Here is a 21,781-nt window from a genome sequence, read left to right on the forward strand (position 1 = left end):
ATATTGAATTGGAAAAATGCTCAAGGCATCCGTTCTACTCCCGTGGGCCCCATGTAGTTATCTATTGAAGGCCTCGGATGTGCCAGAGACAATTCATTTTTTGTCATTAGTTCTCCCCACAACCCTTAGAAGTGAGTATACCTTCATTTCATAGATGAGATTATGTTCAAAACTGTTTAGAAGCTGCTCAAGGTCACATACCCACTAGGTGACAGATTTGAATCCAGAATTGTACTCCTCAACACAGAGCCCCGCTTCTCACTATGCCGGAGATGCTGAGTTTCTTGGCCTGGGCTGCAGCCCCACACAGCCAGTTTTGAGCTCCCCAGGTGAATCTACTGGGCTCCCTGGGCTGAGAACCACTGCTTTACATCAGCCTTCTTATATGAATCAGGGGTTTTATTCCGCCTTGCATCACAGGTTCCTTTAGGGAAGTAAAAAAAAAAAAAAAAGCTACAAGTCTTCTCTACAGCAAAATAAATGTGTTTATACACAAAAAAGTTGCATACAATTTCAGATAATTATGGCATCTCTGAAATCTCTGCCTGGATCCCCCAAGGGTCATGAACTTGAATTAAGAGCCAAGTCTATAAATCCTTGACACCAATTACTTGGCTGCACATGGAAGTTGGCTGGGATCAGTTTAAAAATTCAGATTTCTGGGCCCCATCCAAGAACTACTGATTCAGAATCTCTGGATTTATACTCCTCGATGTTGCTGAATTATTCTTTATATATTAGAGAACAAGACAGTCTGTGGACTGGCTTTTGGGAACCACCCCTCTAAATAATGCCCACTCCAGGGATCAGAATTCATCTCAGCCACTTTTACCTCTGTAACATTAGGCAAGCTACGTGACTCCCCTAACTTTCAATTTTGTCTTCTGTAAATGGGGATAATAATTGTCCCTACCTCATAGAGCTAATATGGAATAAAATATTCCATCTAAGTGTTTAGCACAGTGTCTGGCACATAACTACCCAATAAATGTTAATTTATTACTAATTATATAGTATTATCATTTTATTATCTAGATAATAATCTCTATAAATGGTCTCTTTGCTACTGAGGTGGGAAAAGAATACCATTGCTAGCCAACTGTTAATAAAAATACATGAAAGAAAGGAAAAAATTCAAAGTTTATTCAACATTAAGAATAACAGACAGATAAAGGTTTGGACTTAACAGCATAAATACCACCAATATCATGGTGTACAATTAAACTAACCTCATGTCAACTTGTACCTGTTTAACAGATGCGATCTTTGTGGTGTTGCCAAAAGGATAATGGATTATTGTTATGTTTGGTAAGGTGCTCAAAATTAAAGACTTTATGTCGACTTATTCACACACACACACACACACACACACACACACACACACACACTTACACTTGGCCTCCTGCAAAATGTATTGACTTTAGTTGCTATATCCGATTCGGATAAGGCTTTGCTCATTTTTTAAATGACATTATTAATTGCAGAAAAAACCTGGAGGAGACCTTGGCCTTGCCAGTGGGGGTACCTAGGAGCAGAAGGTGATTGCCACCTGGAGGGCAGAACACTTAGTCTCAGACACCTGCAGGGTGCTGAGATTCCAGTGCTAAATCCAGATCTCCAACTGCCATCACACACAGGCAAGCAGGCCTGGTCCCATGCCTTGGGATCACTCTAATTAACTGTGATAAAGATTGAGTTTTCCTTAAAGGAAGAATAGGGTAAAATGAGATAAACTACTAGAAAAAACAAATAATAGCTTTGCATTTCACAGAATGTCTATTGTTTTACACTGGGGGCAGTGGGGAGGGTGCCACTGATAATTCTTGCTTCTTCTGAAAACAGACCCTAGACATTTGAATGTACATTTGGAATTACTGTGAGTTCCCCACCAAACCAGTGGGTTAGAAGGAACCTCTGGATTATCTAGTACAGGTTTCCACCCACCCCACTGTGGAATCCCATCTGTACTCTCCTCAAAGGGTCCTTCTGCTTCGAGGGATGGGTCCGTGGAGGCCTGTTGTATTTGAAGACAAAAGGCCTATCACAGTCTTGCCTAATGTGGTATTTGAATGGTTCAAAGTGGCCACTTCCTGAAGAGAAAGAAGTAATGATTTACAGCCCTCCCCTCCACAAACTACCTCCTTAAGGCAGCACCAGCAGAAAGATAGGCTGGTCAATTTTTGCCTTTCTTTGCCAAGTCTAGTTAAAAGAAAGAACAATGTGACCTCATCAGGAGGTCCTAAGCTGCTCCTTCCAAATCATGTCTATATGATGTCAGTGTGATATGATTTGGATTCACTGCTAATGGCCAAATAATTAATCTCTGAAAGATGCTTAGGATGAAAAGGTGAAAAATGACAAAGGGACTCTCATAATAGCTGCAGTGTGCAGACATGCGTCTGACCCTGGTTGACCCAAATCACTCAGAGTCAAGCCATGGCCTCCCGCTCCATGAAGCAGATCTGCCTTGTTTGCTAGTTAACTGCCCTGGATGGAGAGGCAGCCAGTCCAGAGGGAGTGTTCGTGTGTGTGCATCGTGACAATGACCTACATATAAGGCACCTGTACAGACTCCAAAGTGTTTAAATTTTTAAGACGAGGTAGGTTTCTGAAACCTCTCCTGGCACACAAGAGAATACATTTTATTAGAATCTTTTTATTTTTTTCTGCAGAAAACATTTGAGATGCTCATTTGATATAAACATCTAATTCCAAGAAAGACCAGTGCTCAAATATAGTTTTTTCAGCTACCATTTGATATGGCCATAAATTTGGATGGTCCATGTTGCAATCCTTCCACAATTCTCCACTTAAAGACATCATTTTTCTATGTTTTTAATGACTATTGCCATCTAACAATTCTACAATTCACCTCTTTGCCTGTAAAAAGGCCAACTCTACGTCCACTTCTGTCTCATATTGATATCTTTTATTTAGCTCTGCTTAAGATTGCAAAAGTTTTTGATTTTATTATTCACTTGAACAATGTATTGCAATTCCAATACACCCCCATCTCTTGCTGTTATCTATAGCTTGTGACAAAACGAACACCTTGTAGAAATATCCTACTGGTTGGGTTTCCCAAGTCTATGACACTATGAGAGAAGCATTGCTGATGGATTGACAAGGAGACCACCAGATCATTAAAGAATTAGATACTCTGAAGGCAGGAAACTAGAAAATCCCATTGATGAAAGGATATTTTAATCTAGCATAAAATGTTTCTTTGTTGTAACAGCAGAATTTCTTGACATTTTACAACTTAATGAAACAAAAGAACAATCATCTTTAAAGTCAAACATCTATCAAATTATAAACCAAACACATAGCACCGATATCAACCTCATAAAACGTGCGGGCCCGCAGGGTAGAAAAGAACTGTCTGGGGCACTGGCAGCAACGTGCCATTCCAGGAACTCAGAATTTCGAAGTGAACATTTTTGTGGCAGATGCTTTTCCTAAAAAACACTGCATCATCCAATAAATATTTGACTAAAATCCATTTTGTGCTTTTGGGTGATGTTAACTGACTTCTTTCTGAGGCCTAATAAGAAACAAGAAAGCTCCTTGTGTATTTTAGAGCAGGATTCGTCATCACAAGCCTCGATACTGTCATAAAATTTTAATTTAAAGCAGAAAACATGCTGATGTGTCAGTGATAGGGCTTAAAATATTAAAGACTTCAAAAACCCCCAAGCGCTTCTTCTCTGTACAACATTGGTGAATATATATCTTTGCTATATAATTTTAAAACATGGAATAGTTTTCCTCTCCTCTTTTCTATATATAATATATGTCTTCCAAAATACATTGTCAGTATTTATATCTGAAAAATACTGTACAAAAAAGAACTTCCTATAATTACTCTGTATAAACATTAAACGATTTAATAATCTCTCCTTTTGGTCTATAGTAAACATTTAAATTGATTGGATTAACCACAGTTTGTGACAACACCATCCCCTTCTGAGATACACCAGTGTCTTTTACATTCATTTTTCAGAAGTCCACTTTATAAGAGCACATACGTTCAAAAGCAAACAGAGAATAGGAAACATAAGCTTCAGAATCATTAATTTATGAGGCATTCAAAAATGACACCACTAGGAAAAAGGGCCTTAGAAAACATCAACTTACTAACTTAATCAACTGATTTTCTTTTTAAAAACAACAAAGTATAATTCACAAAAATATATATATTACCAAAAAATGGGAAAACTGAATCTTAAGTAACTGTTTTGAATATCAAGAGGGATATGGAAAAAGTTAACTAGAAAAGTGGGGGCGAGGCAGGGTGTCAGGGAAAGGAAACAACAAAACCGAACACATCAATGTCAAAGGCTAATCCAAGACGCAGTTTTTGGCTCATGTACTGATAAATTAACCCCTCATCCTTAGACCTCCCATTTCCCTCTGCTTCCTTGTCCTAGGGAATAGTCTGGCCATGCTCAAATGCATTACTTTACTTTTTGTTTTTTAAAAGACAGTGAAATTCTTAGGTAGGGAAAATATCCTACGTCCACTAGTAATACTCAGGCAGCATGCTCTAGCGTACAATAGGATTATTGCTTTAGGTACAGACGGTGCAAAAACACACTCTGTGTTCTATTAATAGTACTCTTACTTATCTGGGGTTGGTAGAATTAAAAGGAAACTTAGTAGATAGCAGTAAGTAAATATGGGATCTAATAAATCTAAACAGCACTTTAATTTGAAGACGATTATCACCAAAACTGAAAGTAAGAGGAAAGCAACTTAAAAAGGACTAGAGCTGCAGTATAGTGCTAAGTTATTGTGTGCACCTCATTAGCATGGTAACTTATGGACTAAACAGAAACAAGAGCTTGTACTCTTAAAAACTGAGATCCACTATTTTACCAGGGCCCTTTTTAGTGAATCCAAGCAGAGAGTCCTGGAAGAGTAGGTAAGCTCGAACATGAAGCAACGCTGAAGAGGCAGGAGTGAAGGAGGGAGGGGATGGGAGACCCGTGAAAGGGCTCCTCAGTCTAGTAAAGACATGGCACCTTTCTTTGTTGGAACTAAAAGACGATGAGAGGGCTATCTTAAAATGGCAAGAGCAAAGGAACACGCACACGCACATACCGCTGACCACACACATGAGCACAAGCACATATACACACACACACACACAGATGCACACCAAAATGGGAGTCAGTTGTGTTTATGCCTCTGGTAAAGTGCTGATGTCAGAAAGGTTGGTTTGGGTGTGGTGCTATCAGACAGGAAACAAACTGTCCATCTATTCCAAAGCCAGCCTGCAAAAATGCCATCCTACAGGGGCCCGTGCCTGGCCTCATACTTGGCAAGTATGTTCTTGCATTTGCCCAGCTCCTTCCTCAAGTCAGCCACCTCCTGGCGGAGGGCCGAGTTCTCCTTCTCCAGGAACGAGGCCCGGATGGCGATCTGGTTCTCCTTCAGCCTCCGGGCGTCACGGGAGCGCTTGGCTGCCATGTTGTTCTTTCTGCGCCTTGCCCAGTACTTGTCATCCTGCTCATTAGTTACAGAAGGGAAAAAGAAACAAGATATTAGATTTCAGCAAAGCCCAGTGCCAGCCAGGGCACGGGCAGGCTCCAGGATTGTGCAGAGGTGCCAGCCTGGGTTTCTTAGCTTGTGTCTCCTTCCTTTACAGTTTCTGCATGTCTGAGAGCGTGGCCTATGAGCCACACTTCCTTCTTGGAGCAAGGACCCACTGATCTGTCCCAACAGGCTCCTACTCTTTGCCCAGCAGAGGTGTGCTCAATGAAGCAGAGATCAGAGGCTGGATGAAAGCAGGTGGCTCACCTCACCCTTAAATTACATTCCAACTTTCTTTACTCTCCCTGATCAACATTTTAAGAACCCTTTTCCTCCAAGGGCACTCATATGCTTTTTTGGGTATGAGTTGGTGCAAAAATTTTAGAAGGCAATTTGGCAATATCTATCAACTATTTAAATGGATATACTATTGATCTGGCACTCCACTTCCAGGATTTTGTCCTGTAGCAATCTTCATACATGTGCATGTACACACAAGCATAAACTGTTCACTGCAGCATTATGTGCAATAGAAAAAATGAGGAAAAACTATGCATAGGAGATTTAACAACCACGTTATGATACAGTCATACAAAGGGATACTCGGCAGCTGTTAAAAATAATGACCCACCTGCACCAGAAAGATGTTCATGATATGCCACTGTGGGTGGAAACAATGACAGTTTACACACAAATATGTATGGTCTCATCCCAGTTTGATTAAAAATCATATATTCATAGAAAGAGGCGCAGAAAGATTTATACTAATCTATACAGGTGGAGCCCCTAGAAGGGGGATTGGCAGAGGCAAAGGAAAGAGGTAAGACTTTCTACCTTTTATGTTATTCTGAACTATTACAGTATCATATAATAGATACATACACTTTGATAATTAAAAATAGAAATTAAAAAAAAAACCTTCAACCTGCTGCTAATCAATGTACTCATATTAGTGGCCAGAATTTACATAATTTACTCTAATTTTCTGTTTGTTCTCTAGGCCTTAATTAGCCTGAGTAATATTTTACTGTGGTCAGTGTAAAAACAATCCCTCCTTCTCCGCCCTCCACCCCCACTGCTGCCTCCCTGACAGAAAGGAAAAACTCCTTAAAAAGACTAAGAAACAGGGATCTTCTTTTAGATCTTCCCAATTCATTGATGGTGCCACCTGGTGAATTTTGCAACTCCCCTTTTTCAACAATTTGCAACAGCAAATCCCTCAGTCCTAGCAATGCTACTACCTGCAGTTACATGCCACCCAGAATAAACGGGTCAGGCCAGTGCTTGCCCCCCTCAGAATTCCAAAGGGCAGTTGGCATTGGAGGAGGTCACATGGGTTGGGGCCAAGGCTGCAAGGAAAGTCTAAGGTCAGCGGTCCACCCCCAAAACTGCCCATTACCCTCAAGAGGCATTTGCCCTGCACAAATACAGAAAGTGTGGGATAGAAGCTGTGTAGACACCTCCTATCTGCCATCCACAAACTAGTACTATCATCTTAAATAAAGCACCCCCAGCTTTTTATACATTTCATAACAATATGTAACAGGGTAAAAAAACAATTTTCAAAATAGATGATACCAGAATTCTTCTGGGTAGGAGGGAGGAGGCTGCTCTTTGAAGAATACCTGGGTGAGCAAGCTAGGGCAGGTGTGCAATGGTTGTTGGTCAAATTTGTTGTCTGTGCTTCTGAAAGTGAGCAGGGGAGCTGGAGGCTGGGGAGAGGCTGGGAGGAGCCAGGAGAGTCAATGACGTCATGGTGGTGAGGGGGCCCAAAGTGGTGAAGCCTCCAGTTAACAACAGTGGTGAAGCCTCCATTTCTGATGGAAGTTATTTGTGTTTTGGTGGAAGCCTGGGTTCCACTCCCTTCACGGTATCAGTAAATCTATACCCAACAATGTGCCTGGGAGTGTGGTTTCCAAGAGCACTCAAAAGAAGACTTGATTTAGGATGTATCAGAGTCTGCACACAGGGGAACAGGAGCCCAGGAGGCGAAGGGGTACATAAAAATAAGCCCCTGGAACACTGCAGAAACTGCATGTATGTGATGGGGGAGGAATGGGGAAGTCCCATCATAGGCCACAGGCTTGATGTGGTCTAAGACAATTCTGACCAGGTCTTAAAGACCAGGGAGTCACCAGCTGACTTCAGGGTAACAACCAACTTCTCTCTAACTTATTAGAGCTCTTCTTACTTCTAAAGTGCTCTCATTTCCCAGCCTCACCTGTCCACACATGCAGATGAGCCAGCCAAGGTGTGGAATGCAAAACAAACCTTTCAGGCGGGAGGGAGGAGAGCTGGGAACCGGGTCAAGAAGAGGATACAGAAGGCAGGAATGACGAAAGGAGTGTCCTGGACTAGAAAAACCAGCTTGCCTCCCTTTGTTATCACAAAATGGTTGCAGGCAGGGGGAAGCGGGATTTTGAGCGGGGCTGATCAACTTGGCACTCCATCCTCTGCCCTCTTTCCCTCTCCCAGTTGCTGATGCCATCTGGCTACCCACTTACCTCCATGCAACAAGGGACCCACGTAGCCCTGCCCCACCCAACAGATCAACACTCCCTGTTTCTCACCAGACTACAAGTTCCATGAAGGCAGGAACAGTATCAGTATTGGCTCACCTCGGTATTCCCAGCCCCTGATACAGGGTTAGAGGGTTGGCACACACTAGCATTTGAAAAATATTCATCGAGTGAATGAATAGACCATTAAAAGCATTTTAAAAATCAAGGTAATTAAATGGATTTTCAGCTAGGTACCCCAGCATGTCAACCTCAATTCTCCCTTCTTTCTCCAGTGCATGCATGCTAACCCTAATGATTGGCTCAAGAGAGGAAGTTCAGGCAGCTACAGGGAAGATCATTTTTGGTGGAGCCATTTCATTGAATTGGTTTACTTGTCCAATGCTGGGGGCCAGAAACACCTTCTCCCTCATCTACCCTTAGCTCAGACCTTTCTGCCAGAAGGAGAAACATGTTACAGCTCTCCTTCCTGCTTTATATTAGCTCATGGTCTTTAGTTTGACACTTCATCTACAACTAAAAAATATCCAAAGACACCTGGCAGGACAATGTTCCTGCCCATTCCCCACCTGCTATGTGGAAAGGTCAGGCCTGACCACGACAGCAGCAATATGTGTAATTCCAGCACAGATGGTTTTTGTCTGGCCTCTTTGTTGCCAAGGTTACCTGGGTTATTAACTAATCTTGCTCTTTGATAAATTTGGAGACTTTGTGAAAGTCTGGCTGGAAGTTCTATCTATTACTCATAGCAGCATCCTTTCAAACTACCCTCCATTCAAGAGAAAATCCATGTTGAACAGGATCCCTGGCTTTAGTTTAAGATACGAGGCTTTAAAATACACAAAAAAGGCCGGGCGTGGTGGCTCACACCTGTAATCCCAGCACTTTGGGAGACCGAGGTGGGCAGATCACAAGGTCAGGAGATCGAGACCATCCTGGCGAACACGGTGAAACCCCGTCTCTACTAAAAATACAAAAAATTAGCTGGGCGTGGTGGTGGGCAACTGTAGTCCCAGCTACTCAGGAGGCTGAGGCAGGAGGATGGCTTGAACTGGGGAGGTGGAGCTTGCAGTGAGCTGAGATCATGCCACTGCACGCCAGCCTGGGCAACAGAGCGAGACTCTGTCTCAAAAAAAAAAAAACACAAAAAATTGGATCACTAAGAAGACAAGACTGGGAAAGGCATCTCATTGAAATAAGGTACCTAATTGCCCAAGACCTGAGCCCATGGTGCCCCTTTTTTACCCCATCTCAGTCTAACCATCAATGTCCTGACTAGTTTAGATTTTCTGGTGTTTTTACCATGTTACTTCCTTTTTTGATTCTCAGGGTGACAGCCACTGATTTGTCACCCATGGGCCCCCGTTATAGCCCTTGTCAGGGCCAACATGCTGCTGTGACCTTTTGGGAAGCGAGACAACCTGGGAACCAGGCTAAGCCTTTCTCTAACAGGTAGCGATCCGCTGACTTCAGCTTTCCATTTTCTGCATTTCCTCAACTGCAAAGTGGTAATTTTGGACAAATGAATCTCTAAGGTCCCCTTCAGCCCTGATGTTTTCCTATTCTGCATCAATTAAGGTAATCTCAGGAATGCGGATGACAGCAGTGATTTAAATTTGCCAGGTACTTCTGCTTCCAGCGTTTTTTCTAGCTATGTAAAGCAGGAACAACTGGTCTAAGCCAGTTCAGACGTTGCCTCAAATTCCTATTTCCCAGCCTAGGAGTGTCTCTACACAGGAACCATAGTTAGGTTTGAGAGATGGTGGGCAGACAGTAGAAAAGGGCTAATTATGCCTGGTTCCAAGGCCTTGACTATGTAATAATCATATCTCTAGTACCCATATGATTGGAAAGAAGCATGAAAGTTCTAAGAAATGGTTCTATTTTGGCATTAGCAGACATGGCATGATTTTGGAAAGAATTTTCATCCTAAGATGTCATTATTGTGTCTGGTTAATTTTGTTTTAAGCTGTATTTGACTTCCAAGGTAAATCTATTTCCCTTTATAAATAATGTGTCCCTTCAACACTGCAGAGAAAACCTACTTAGAATTAACCCAGCGGTGAGATATTCAAGTGATCGTTACTTAAGATACAAAGTGAACAGTACATATAAATGGTGTCAGGGAACTACCAGTTTCCTTCACAAAATCCCACCCTGGTCATCCAAGGTTGGCAATATGGAGGAAGGTCCTATCTCTGGCTGTTATTCCCCGCAGCCTACGGGGAAATGGCAGCAGCAAATTATCAAAAATTTTCTAAAAGGAAGGTAACCCTTCGAGGGTGATGAGGTTCAGATGCCCTTCTCAAATGATTTTCTTTCTCTTCTCAAACTTGAAAGATTTGGGGTTTAATTTTATTAGACTTTTGTGGGTTTCCATGCAGATAGGAGCAGGTTTGCTTCCTTCGTGGGTTTAAAATCACTCCAACATTTTACTGCTTCTCCTTGTTTCTGTTCAGCATCAAGACATAAAAGTGCATTTCAAAAAAATACCCAGAGAGGAAACAACTTGCCTAGAAGTCACATGCCAAGAAACAGGATCAGAAATCCTTCATGCACTAGCTTCTGGGATCATCCTGGGGTCACCCTTTTAATTTGTCTGTGGATCCCACTCTCCATTTGCCCAAAGACTGATTACCAGTTCCAATTTACCTTCAGGTCATCAGGGATGAAGACTTTGCGAGCTTTCTTGATCATGGGCTGTGGCTTCAGTTCTTCCTCAGAGAACTTGCGTTTGCGAGGGTCAAACATTTCCTGGCCAGGGATGCTGGAGAGGGCAAGATCTGCTGGGTCTGGCTCATAACCCACTGGGACCTGGATGGTGTCAGGATCAATGGGACTCGGTGTATTGCGGTTTGCTGGCAACAGCTGACCTGGAACAACACAGGAGTTTTAATTCATGAACACCCTAGAGAGACCCAGTAGGGCGGCTACTTAATGATGCTCTGAGATGAGTGGTAAGAGTCTTTAGCTCACTTATATATGATGCTAACATGATTTATCTTACTCATCCTCACTGCATTTCTGAGAACACAGCAGGTTGAGTATGACTTGACTCGCGTCACATCAGGCAAAACAGAAACCCACATACACATGTTCAAAAACTAGAGAGGGAGAAGCCCAATTTAAAAATACACATTCATTCTTTCCTATCACACAGCGATGTGCCAGGCACTCTGCAAGATGCAATGAACAGAACTACGTAATTTTCACCTTAAGGGTGTTTTCCAGGTGAGTCAGGGAGACAGACCAATAACTAGCCAGTTAGGGGAGAGTATAGATGTTGGGATGGAAGTAATTCTCATGTGCTTCCACAGTGTGAGGAAATAGTACGTAACACAAAGGAGGTTAGGAAGCATTTCCTAGAGATGACTCTTGGTACAGCTGCATCTTGAGACAAAGAGTAATTAGCAAAAAAAGGGTATTCTAGGTGCCAAGACAAGACAGAGGTTTGCATTTTTGCAGAACCACGTATAGTCTTGGGTAGCTGTCACATTGAATCAGAAGAAAACACGGAGTGGGGAGAGGTGCAAGCACAAGAGACGTGGCCAAGAAGGTGGGCAGTGGGGATATGATTTTGAAAAATCCAAATGTCACTGAGAGATGCTGAGCAGTGAAGTGACAAATAGCTGATGTTTGGAAAGAAGAATCGGGCAGCATGATGAACGGATTGCATGAGCCATGGCTGCAGACTGATCAGATACAAGGCTGTTGTGATAAACAGTGTACACATTAACGGTAGCAATGGAGATAGTGAGAAGGGGATTAGTTCAAGAAATATTTAACAAATTAGAAAGAACATAATAGAGACAATCTAACTTCCACTTGAGGGTCCTACAGGCAAAACCACTGAAATGCACAAACATCCAGAGAACAATGGGTTTCTTGTGTTTCTCAATGTGTCTTACTGGTGAAAGTGAACTTCATACCAGACCCAAATGTTTATACTGGGAGCTCTGAATTTTAACTTCTAGTTTTCATCTGAATTTTACAATCGCTCCTCTCACGCCCCATGAATAAATGAGAGGATGTCGTTCAGCTGTGTTTGGCCCATCTCCTCCTCTTCCTCACTGTCAATGGTAGGTCAATGTGTGAAGTATTCTTTAGGTTCATTAAAACCTACCCCAGGTCGAAGCATGAAGCCACTGGCTCGGATTCTAGCAAAACTGTGAAACCGTGATCATTTGTCTTCTGGAAAGGCCTGGTGGGGAGTTTGCAAAATGAATGCTCTGGGTGACCTTCTAGGTCCCACTCTGCTTTGCGCTCTCTTTGTATCCTGCTTGCCAAAGAGGAAGAGATGGGCCCTGAGGTGCTGGCAGAGGATAGAGATTTCTCATTAGCCAAGCTGTAGCTCAGCTCCAGCTTCTAGAGACTGCTGAGTTCTGTACTGGATGGTGTCAAGCTAGATTTGATCTTGTGCCTCTTGAGATTGCCTCAGAAAATGAACCACCTGTGATTCAAATGGGGATTTTATTTTCCCTTTAGAAACTCTTTGAACTTAATAACAAAGTTACCCAATGCCAATGCCCCATCACTACAATGTCCCTACTTCCCCATTCTTACACAGGCATATGCACCCATCTCCTATCATCATGAAACACCTCTTAATACTTCCCAAATCGAATTGCTCCAAGCTCCTCCTTAGTACTCCAATATTGTTTATTATGCTGTATCAAAATGTTCTCCTTTATTGCTTTATAAATTTTCTTAAGCTGTACACACACACACACACACACACACCTCCTCCTCTACCATACCACATGGTCTTTTATGTTTTATTCATTTATCCCCACCTGACTCCTCACCATGATGCATACTTCAGAGTTCAGCTTCTACAAAGAGTGCTCCTCATTTAATGGTGGCCTCTGAGATGCTGGACTCTGATATTCATTCATGGACATTCTAACAATAACACTTCCCATTCAGGTGGAACCTTTCTTGACATTCTTTCTCTCTAGGTTTTTCCTCCAATGGAAGTAGGTCAGCCCTACCTGCAGAGTGGAGAAACCTAACTGGACCACAGACAAGGTACATGGCTTCCCCAGTATCAAACAGCAAATGGCAAAGGATCTGCGAAACAAAACCAGGTCCCGTTTCTCCCCAAAGATAGCTTATATATTTATATATTTATATTTTCTGCTGAATTAACTCTACTAAACTCATTTTTTCCTTTCATTTCAAAATGTCAATAGTATCACAAGTAAGGGGTATTTTTTCCTATCTCCTGTGGATTTTCAAAATTTTAGTATAAGAATTGTCAATATAAGAATGCATCATTAATTTTTTAAATGATCAAAGATGTTCACTGCGAAATGTTAACAAATACAGGAATGTGTCAAGAGAGCGAAAGTCCTGGTTCTTGCCATTCTCCTCTTCCCCCCAGTCCCATTCACTGTCTTTTCAGAGGTGATCACCCTTAACATCTTGACGTGAACCTCTTATATCTTGGTTTTTACACATAAGTGATTTAACCCAAATGGTATTATACTACCCACATATCTTAAGTTACTTTTTTAATCTATCAATATACCATATGCAATTTCCAATGTTAGTACAAATAAAACTACTTTTTCTTTTTAATGGGTCAAGATTATCCCATAGTTTGGATATATAATGATGTATAATTCCTCAACTGATGGATTTTTAGGTATATGTTTTTATAGAAGTGATTTCTAGAAGTGAGACTGCTCACGCAAGAGGCATGTACATTTTATATTTTTAAACATACTGCCAGAATGGCTATTAAAAAGTCAAGAAATAACAGATGTTGGTGAGGTTGCAGAGAAAAGGGAACATTCATATACTGTTGGTGGGAATATAAATTAGTTCAGCCCCTGTGGAAAGCAGTTTGGAGAGCTCTCAAAGAACTAAAAATAGAATTTACCACTTGGCCCAGCAATCCCATTACTGGATTTATACCCAAAGGAACATAAATCCTTCAATCAAAAAGACGCCTGCACTCGCATGTTCATCGCAGCGCTATTCAAGCAAAGACACGGAATCAACCTAGGTGCCATCTATAGTGGGTTGGATAAAGAAAATGTGATACATCTACACCATGGAATACTACGTATCCATTAAAAAGAATCAAATCATGCCCCTTGCAGCAACACAGATGCAGCTGGCGGCCATCATCCTAAATGAATTAACACAGAAAACCAAATACTGCATGTTTTCTCTGATAAGTAGGAACTAAACATTGGGTACACACAGACATAATGCTGGGAACAGTAAACACTGAGGGCTCTAAAAAGGTGGAGGAAGTGAGTGGGGCAAGGTTGGAAAATGATCTATTAGGTACTATGTTCACTCTCTGCATGAAGGGTTTAATCAAAGGCCAAATCTCAGCATCATGTAGTATATTCATGTAACAAACCTGCACATGTACTCACTGAATCTAAAATTAAAAAAAAATAAATTTTAAAAACCTACTGCCAAACTGTGCTCCAAAAAATGTCATAGCTATTTACACTTGCACCACCATTTGTAAGAGTGCACGTTTCACACGATATGATTTTTTAAATGTTGGCAATGCACAACTATTACTATTGTTTTGTTTTGTTTTTTTTGAGACAGAGTCTCGCTCTGTCACCCAGGCTGGAGTGCAGTGGCGTGATCTTGGCTCACTGCAACCTCTGCCCGCTGAATTCAAGCCACTCTCCTGCCTCAGCCTCCCGAGTAGCTGGGTCTACAGGTGCTGAGCGCCACGCCCAGCTAATTTCTCTTGTATTTTAAGTAGAGACTAAAATTGTTTTGTATTTTTTAGTAGAGACTACTTTTAGTAGAGGGTTTCACCATGTTTGCCAGGCTGGTCTTACTATTGTTATAATTTCCATTTCCCTTGTTACTGGTGACACTGAATATCTTGCATGTTTATTGGTTATTTGTTCTTTTTAGAAAATTTTCTAAGGTACTTTTATACATATACTCTTCTAGGTGAACTTCAGAATACATTGGTTAAGTTATATTTAAAGTTACCATTTTAAATATAATAATATTTGGCGTTTTTGAATTACAATTTCACAGGTAAATTTGAGGACAACTATCTTTAAAATATTGAATACACCTACAGTATGCTCTCCATTTTTATTTTTTGTGGGCTTTTTTAAAAACATGTATCAGTTCAGTTTTATAGTTTTCTTTATTTTAGCCTTTCACATTTCAGTTTATTCCTTAAATGTATTATAAGAGTTGTTACCCTATTATATTTCCTAAGTGGTGACTGCTGCTATATAGGAAGCTACTAGTTTTAAAAGTTACTGGTTTATATCCAGCCATTTTACTTTCTTATTAGTTCTAATAGTTCTAACAGTTCTAACATCTCTTAGTTTTTAGGTGAACAATCTCATCTTCTGCCTCTATAGACAGAGGCGGCATCCTTTCTATGTTTATAATTCCTACTTTCTTTTTAATAATTTTCAATCTCACTGCATTAGCCGGTTTCTACAAGACAATGAGAAGAAAGAGAGACTGAGACTAATGATCACTGCTTGTCCCAGACTTGAAAGAAATATGCTTTTAATTCTTCAGATCCTTCAATATAAAGGCTTGTTCTAGTATCTTAGTAGATACAACTTGACAAGGTAAGGCAGTTCCAATTCTTCCAACCTTGTTTTATTAATAATTTTTAAAACCAGAAATAATGTATTAAGTTCTCTTAAATGTCTTTTGATATTTATTTATTGAGATAATCATGTCATTTTTTCTCCTGTATTTGTTAAGTCTGAGCTTGGTACTTCCAAAGCTTTATTTAAAAGATCCATAGTGGACAAGATCAAACCCATCATGTAGCCTCTGCAGTTACTGGAACATTGTTTTTTTTTTTTTTTCTTTCTTTCTAAAAGCTTCTTGCTGAAAGTCACTTCCAGAAGAACCAAGGAGGGTTTCTGGAGGAAAGGGTGGAACAAAGGGCTTAAAGAAATCTGGAAAAAGAATAGAAGTTACCTTCAAACCCAAAGTTGGCCTCTACTTTTGTCACAGATTAGGCATGGCTAAACCTCCAAATAGTATAACTGGAAACAGGATATTTCATATTCTTTCATGTTTTAGCAAGAATTTAGCAGCTTGTGTTCAATTAGCTGATTAGCAAGCAGTCATCAATGAAGGGGAACAGCAGCACTCTGTCTTTATGTCTTCTCTAGTCAATGGTTTATTTTTTAAATTTATGTCTGCATCAAAGTCACAAATTACAGTGTTACTTATTATTTAATCCTAAAGGCTAATTGCAACACCTCCAATCTTTCTGATGTGCTCCTCATTCAGGCAGTTAATAAAGCAGGAGATTTGCAGCAGTAATGTCAAAACAAAATAGTCTAATGTTGATCACTGATGAGCATTAGTCAGCTGATAACATTATCCTCTATCAATTAAGGCTGAGGAAAGAGAAGACAATTTTTATTTTGGCCAAAGGGTTTCCTTCAGAGCTGATGGGTGAAACTCCTAGTGATTCAAAGTTTGGTGCCAAATATTTCCCTCCTGCTCACCTCTGCCCTCCTCATCACCAGTTTAGGGTCTGTTCACTTGTCATGACTTCCTGGATCCCATGTAGTCATAATCTGAAATAGCACTTTTACCCTCTTGGCAACCCCTGATGATGATACCATCATCAGGGATTACAGCTGACTTTGCTACAAACCATGCCTGCCTCTGAAAATCGTTTTACATACAGGGAGCCAATCAACTTAGGAGACGATGGCAACACTATAAGGTCAACAAAGAGCGCTCACGATATATACTAAGATTAAATTAAAACCTCACAAATACAGCCTAAGGATATGGGCTTTCTAGACTCTGAGGCCTTATTAGTTGGTCTCCATCCCCACAGCAGGAATCTGTTATTTGTCCAACAAGTCCTTTCTGCAAAAGCGTAACACTAATGTCCTGATGGCCAAAGGCTCATTCCCAACTCATTCATGTTCTATTCCATGTGACTTGCACTTCCAGGCAGAGCCTATTTCCCTACCTCTTGCATCTGGGCTGGTCTCTGACTTGCACTGGCCAACAGAATGTGGCAGAAATGATAGTGTTAGTTCTGAGGCTGGGCCTAAAGAGGCTTTGCATGTTTCTGCCCCTTTTCTGTAGTACTTCTGTCATTACCATAAACATGCCCAGTCTAGCCTGCTGGAAAATGAAAGAACAGGCCAGCCTAGGTCAGCTTAAATCACCTGAACTCTAGAAATGTGAGGCCGGCCAAGATCAGCAGAGCCACCTGACCAACCCATAGCAATTACAGATGAGTGAACAATAAGCCTTTGTTTGTGTACGGTGAGTTTTTGTGATTGTCTGGTAAACATTCTCATGGCAACGGAGACTGACCTATAAGCTGAGTTATTGCATAGGGGGAGAGTGTTTACACCCAAATTAACATTATGGCAGGATTTAAATTTGTACAGGACAGTGGTTTTATGCTGTGAAGTGAGTCAGACCTGGGTTTGAATGCTGATTCTGTCACCTGTATGTTATAAACTTGGGCCTTTGTAAATAAATGACCCCCAAAAAATGCCCCTCTAAATCCTAATAAGGTCTGTATTGGGGAAAGAGACTATCGTTGACTTTTTCCCCCTTCTTTTCTTAACCTACCTGAGTTTCAATTTCCTTATGTGAAAAAGGAGATTACTATGCCTCATTCTATGTGAAAAATGAATTAGATAATACATACAAAGTGCTTAGCACAATCTGTGGTACCGGGAAAGTGTGCAATAAATTTTGTATATAAACACATATACAAAATACAGATAATAGATCACAGATACTTCAAAGTAAATCAAATAAACAGACTATTCCCCTTGTCTAAGCCAGCGCCGTCTGTCCTCTGAACTACTGCAACTTTTCACCATTATCCCTTTTCTATCTCCCACGTCTCCACAATGGTACAGTGTGATAATTCTAAACATGCAGACCCATGCGGGTCACATCCCCGTATCAAACCCTCCCAAGGCTTCCCATTGCCACATATGATCAGATCCACGGCTCTACCTCACTCATACACTTGGCCACAATGGCCTTCCTTCTGCTCCTTGCGTACCCTGAATGTGATCCCACCCAGGCCTATTTAGTTTCTTCTCTACCTAAAACATTCTTCCTCTGCTCTCTGCCTACCTAGTCCTCCTGCATTATGTAGACATTAGCATAAATGCCAATTCCTCAAACCCTCTGACTTTCCTCTACCCCTGCTCAATACCCATCAAACCACCCTGTTTGATGTTTTTTTTTTTTTACAATATTTATCTCCATCCCAAACGATCTTTTTTATTTGTTTGATATTGCTGATCTCTTCCCTCCACTCCCATGTAAGCCCCACGGAACAGTGACCTGGCCTTACCTGCTGCTGCCCCAGATTCTAGTTGGAACCTGCATGGAGGGGACAGCACAAGCTACTGAGCAGCTGGACATAACACCCCCCAGATCGTAACAGGGACTTTTGGGAGGAACAGGGGCAAATTTTAATCCTTATTTTCAATATTTTGCAAATTGTCTATAACGAGTATCTTCACTTTCAAAATCAGAAATTAAAAATGTTATTTTTTTCACTTTGTGCATGTATGTTCCAGGAGTCTGTGTTAAGTGCTACTGAGAGAAGGCTGGGCATGGTGGCTCATGCTTGTAATGCCAGCACTTTGGGAGGCCAAGGCAGGCAGATCACTTGAAGCCAGGAGTTCGAGACCACCCTGGGTAACACGGTGAATCCCTGTCTCTACTAAAAAAAATAATAATAATAATAATAAATAATTAGCTGGGCATGGTGGCGCACGCTTGTAATCCCAGCTACTTGGGAGGCTGAGGCAGGAGAATCACCTGAACCTGTGAGGCGGAGGCTACAGTGAGCCGAGATTGCGCCACTGCACTCCAGCCTGGGTGACAGAACCAGACTCTGTCTCAAAAAAAAAAAAAAAAGAAAAAAGAAAAAAAGGCCACTGAGAGGAGACCATTCAACCCCCTAGAAAGGAAGAAGAAACCAAAGAGAGGGAAGAAATGGGATGAGGAAAAAAAAAAGAGGAGGTAAAAGCATGTTGCTCTGCTGCAGGCTGTTTTACCGAATCAAGGAATACATTATAGTTGATAAACCAACCTAGCTGAGACCTACAGGGTTCCCATTCAAAAGGCCACAGCAGCAGATGCCCTTCAACGCATCTACGCTCTGAGGTCAGAAGCGTATTGGGCAGCAGACAGGAAAGGAAGAGAAAGAAAGAGGAATTAAGAAACCAAGGAAGAAATACAAGAATGAATCAAAGAAGAAATAAAGAAAGAATAAAGAAAGGTAATATGGAAGGAAAGAAAGGCATCAAAGGGGAGGGGGAGAAAGAAAGAAGAAGAAAAAAGAGATAGAAAGTCTTAGCCAAAGATGAAATTGGAAGGTGTCCTGCATCCCAGTAGCTGGGAACCTGTCACGGCTCTGACGTTTTTTAAATGTCCTGCACATTACACAGTTGATGTACTAATTTTAAGGCAAAAACAAATCATGCATACACATACACATGCATACACACACACACACACACACTTCCTTTTTGCCTCATTCAGACAGCAAGTGCTCAGTAAGTTTTCAGTCCATGATTACAGAACAAATATACCGAAAGGCCCATTGTAAAGATCCCTTTGATCTCAGTGGCTCTTATCCAGCAATTCTCTCCAAACAGTAACAGGCTGTCAACAGAAATATGGGTAAAGCACGATGCTAAAAATCCAGTTCAATCCATTATGTGTAAACATTACGAAGAGAGTCTGTCTGTTACCATTTACTGAGAAGGTGAACGCAATGACGTCCTGCAGGCTGGTAGACGGGCTTCCCTAGCCTACTGAATAATCAATATCAGCAATTTTTTTTTAAACAGGATCTTGCTCTGTCTCCAGGCTGCAGTGTAGTGGCGTGATCACAGTTCACTGAAACCTTGAACTCTTGGGCTCAAACAATGCTCCCACCTTGGCCTCCCGAAGTGCTGGGATTACAAACATGAGCCACCTCTCTGGTAACATCAGTAATACTGATAGTAAGGTTCTTCAGAGATTACTTCATTTAATCCTCATAATAACTATATGAAGTTAGAATAGTTCATATACCCATTTTCCAGATGTGGAAATAAAAGAATAGAAAACAGAAAGTTTAAGACAAGCTCAGATATGCTAAATAAGTTGCCCATGCAGATGGAAAAACACACTCACCTCCCCATCCTTCTCACTCTAAAGCCCATGTTCTTTTTCATGCGAATGCCCCAGGAATGCAGCCAGGAAGCCTAACCGTGCCCCAAGGAGAGCCAGGCACCCAGCCTTCCAGAATGAGAGTCCTGCATCAGGACCTGGGCTGGAGCCTCGTGCACAACACTCCACAGAACCACAGAGGCAGGCACTGTGTCCCACATTTTAAGGAGGAAAAAGTGGAGAGGCAGAGGGGGTGAAATCACCTGCTTAAAGTCACACAGCTAGAAAGCCAGGGGGAGGCTGGGTGGAGTGCAGACTCCAGTGGGCTCAAACCATAGCCCACGCTCTTTCTGCTCCACTTCACTTCCTCCACATGGGGGCAGAAGAGAAAGGAAGGGGAGACTCTGCAGTTCCCCTCCACTCTAGCCCAATAGGTTCCTGGACAAGAGTTGGCAAACCCCAAAGAGGTAAGTATGGCTTCCTCTCATGGACAAGAGCCCAAGGAAGCTCCAGGCAGCCAGGCATCCTGCTTCCTTTCCCTCTCTTCTTTTACCTCCCTCTCTCTCGTCCACTTCCTCCATCTTCCTGAACGGCGAGCTGTGCCAAGGGCAAGATTGCATTTGACAAAGCAACTGCTGACCCACAGGCCAGGGCTCCTGTCAATGCTACATCTCATGCACTAGTATTTTTAAGGAGCTTCTGGATAGGCCAGAGACCATGGCTCACTAGGAGAAGGGTAAGGATTCCCGGCAGACAGGGTGTCTGATGTATTCCGTCACATGAAGAAGTAGTTGGCTTCAAAGGTCACTTCTTGGGGGAGGTCTGTATTATATCTATGCCCTTAAACTATTAGTATGCAAATTAACGTTTGGTTTGGGCAGACAGACAGTTTGAACCCCGTTTCAATGCTCCCACTCTGGCCTGAGCCCCTTTCCTTGGGCCTGTCCTGCACGAGGTAGCTCAGTTCATCAGAAGGTGTAGACAAACAGGATTCATCATGACTCTGACACTACGTAGTTGTGTGTGGCCTGGAGCCAGTTACTCTGCCTCATGGTCTGATTCCCTTATCTGTCAAGTGGGAGAAATGACGCCCACCTCAGGGTGCTGAATGGGATGGACAGTATGTGGGAAGGCCCCTTGGTAGGTGGAGAGTCCACACTTCCCTCCTGTCACACTCCCCAGCTCCCATTTCCCTCTAGCTACAGCCCAAGCAAAGCCTGTTAGATGTCACCCAGTGTGACTCTGTGCCCAGGACAGCATATTGCCCTGGGATCATGCATCAGTACTCAAAGTGGCCCAGACTAGATTCCTCAGCTTCTAACTTGGCAGGAGCTTGGGCTGGATTAACAAGGCCTCTCATTCCAGTGGTGTTTATCACACGCTTCCTTGCCTATGGTGTCAGCAAAATCTGCCCCCTTGAACCCACTGAGAGGTGAGACCAGCGGAACTCATAACCACAGCCTGTTAGAAGTCAGTTAAGTTGGGGTACAACAGACATGACAACTAATGGCCAAGGCATGTGGCCCATGAGCCTTCTCGCCATTGCCTCCCGTGATGGTATGACAGTGCACCTTCCACCTCCTCCTCCCTGG

General features: G+C 42.0%; 1 protein-coding gene across 2 annotated transcripts in view; it reads right to left on the reverse strand.

The window, feature by feature from the left end:
* Positions 1–1,121: 1,121 nt before the first annotated feature.
* HLF (HLF transcription factor, PAR bZIP family member) overlaps positions 1,122–21,781 on the reverse strand; it is a 59,774-nt gene continuing 39,114 nt past the window's right edge. The window contains exons 3-4 of one of the 2 annotated variants that reach the window (XM_054458023.2): positions 10,707–10,927; positions 1,122–5,508 (exon numbers count right to left, since the gene is read on the reverse strand). In XM_054458023.2, coding sequence (XP_054313998.1) covers positions 5,293–5,508; positions 10,707–10,927 — 437 coding nt within the window. In that variant the 3' untranslated portion in view covers positions 1,122–5,292. Of the gene's footprint in view, positions 5,512–10,706; positions 10,928–21,781 lie in introns of both variants that reach the window. The other variant, XM_054458022.2, reaches the window with a different exon arrangement.

This window comes from Pongo pygmaeus, chromosome 19 (genome assembly GCF_028885625.2).
Source record: "Pongo pygmaeus isolate AG05252 chromosome 19, NHGRI_mPonPyg2-v2.0_pri, whole genome shotgun sequence".
NCBI lineage: Eukaryota > Metazoa > Chordata > Mammalia > Primates > Hominidae > Pongo > Pongo pygmaeus.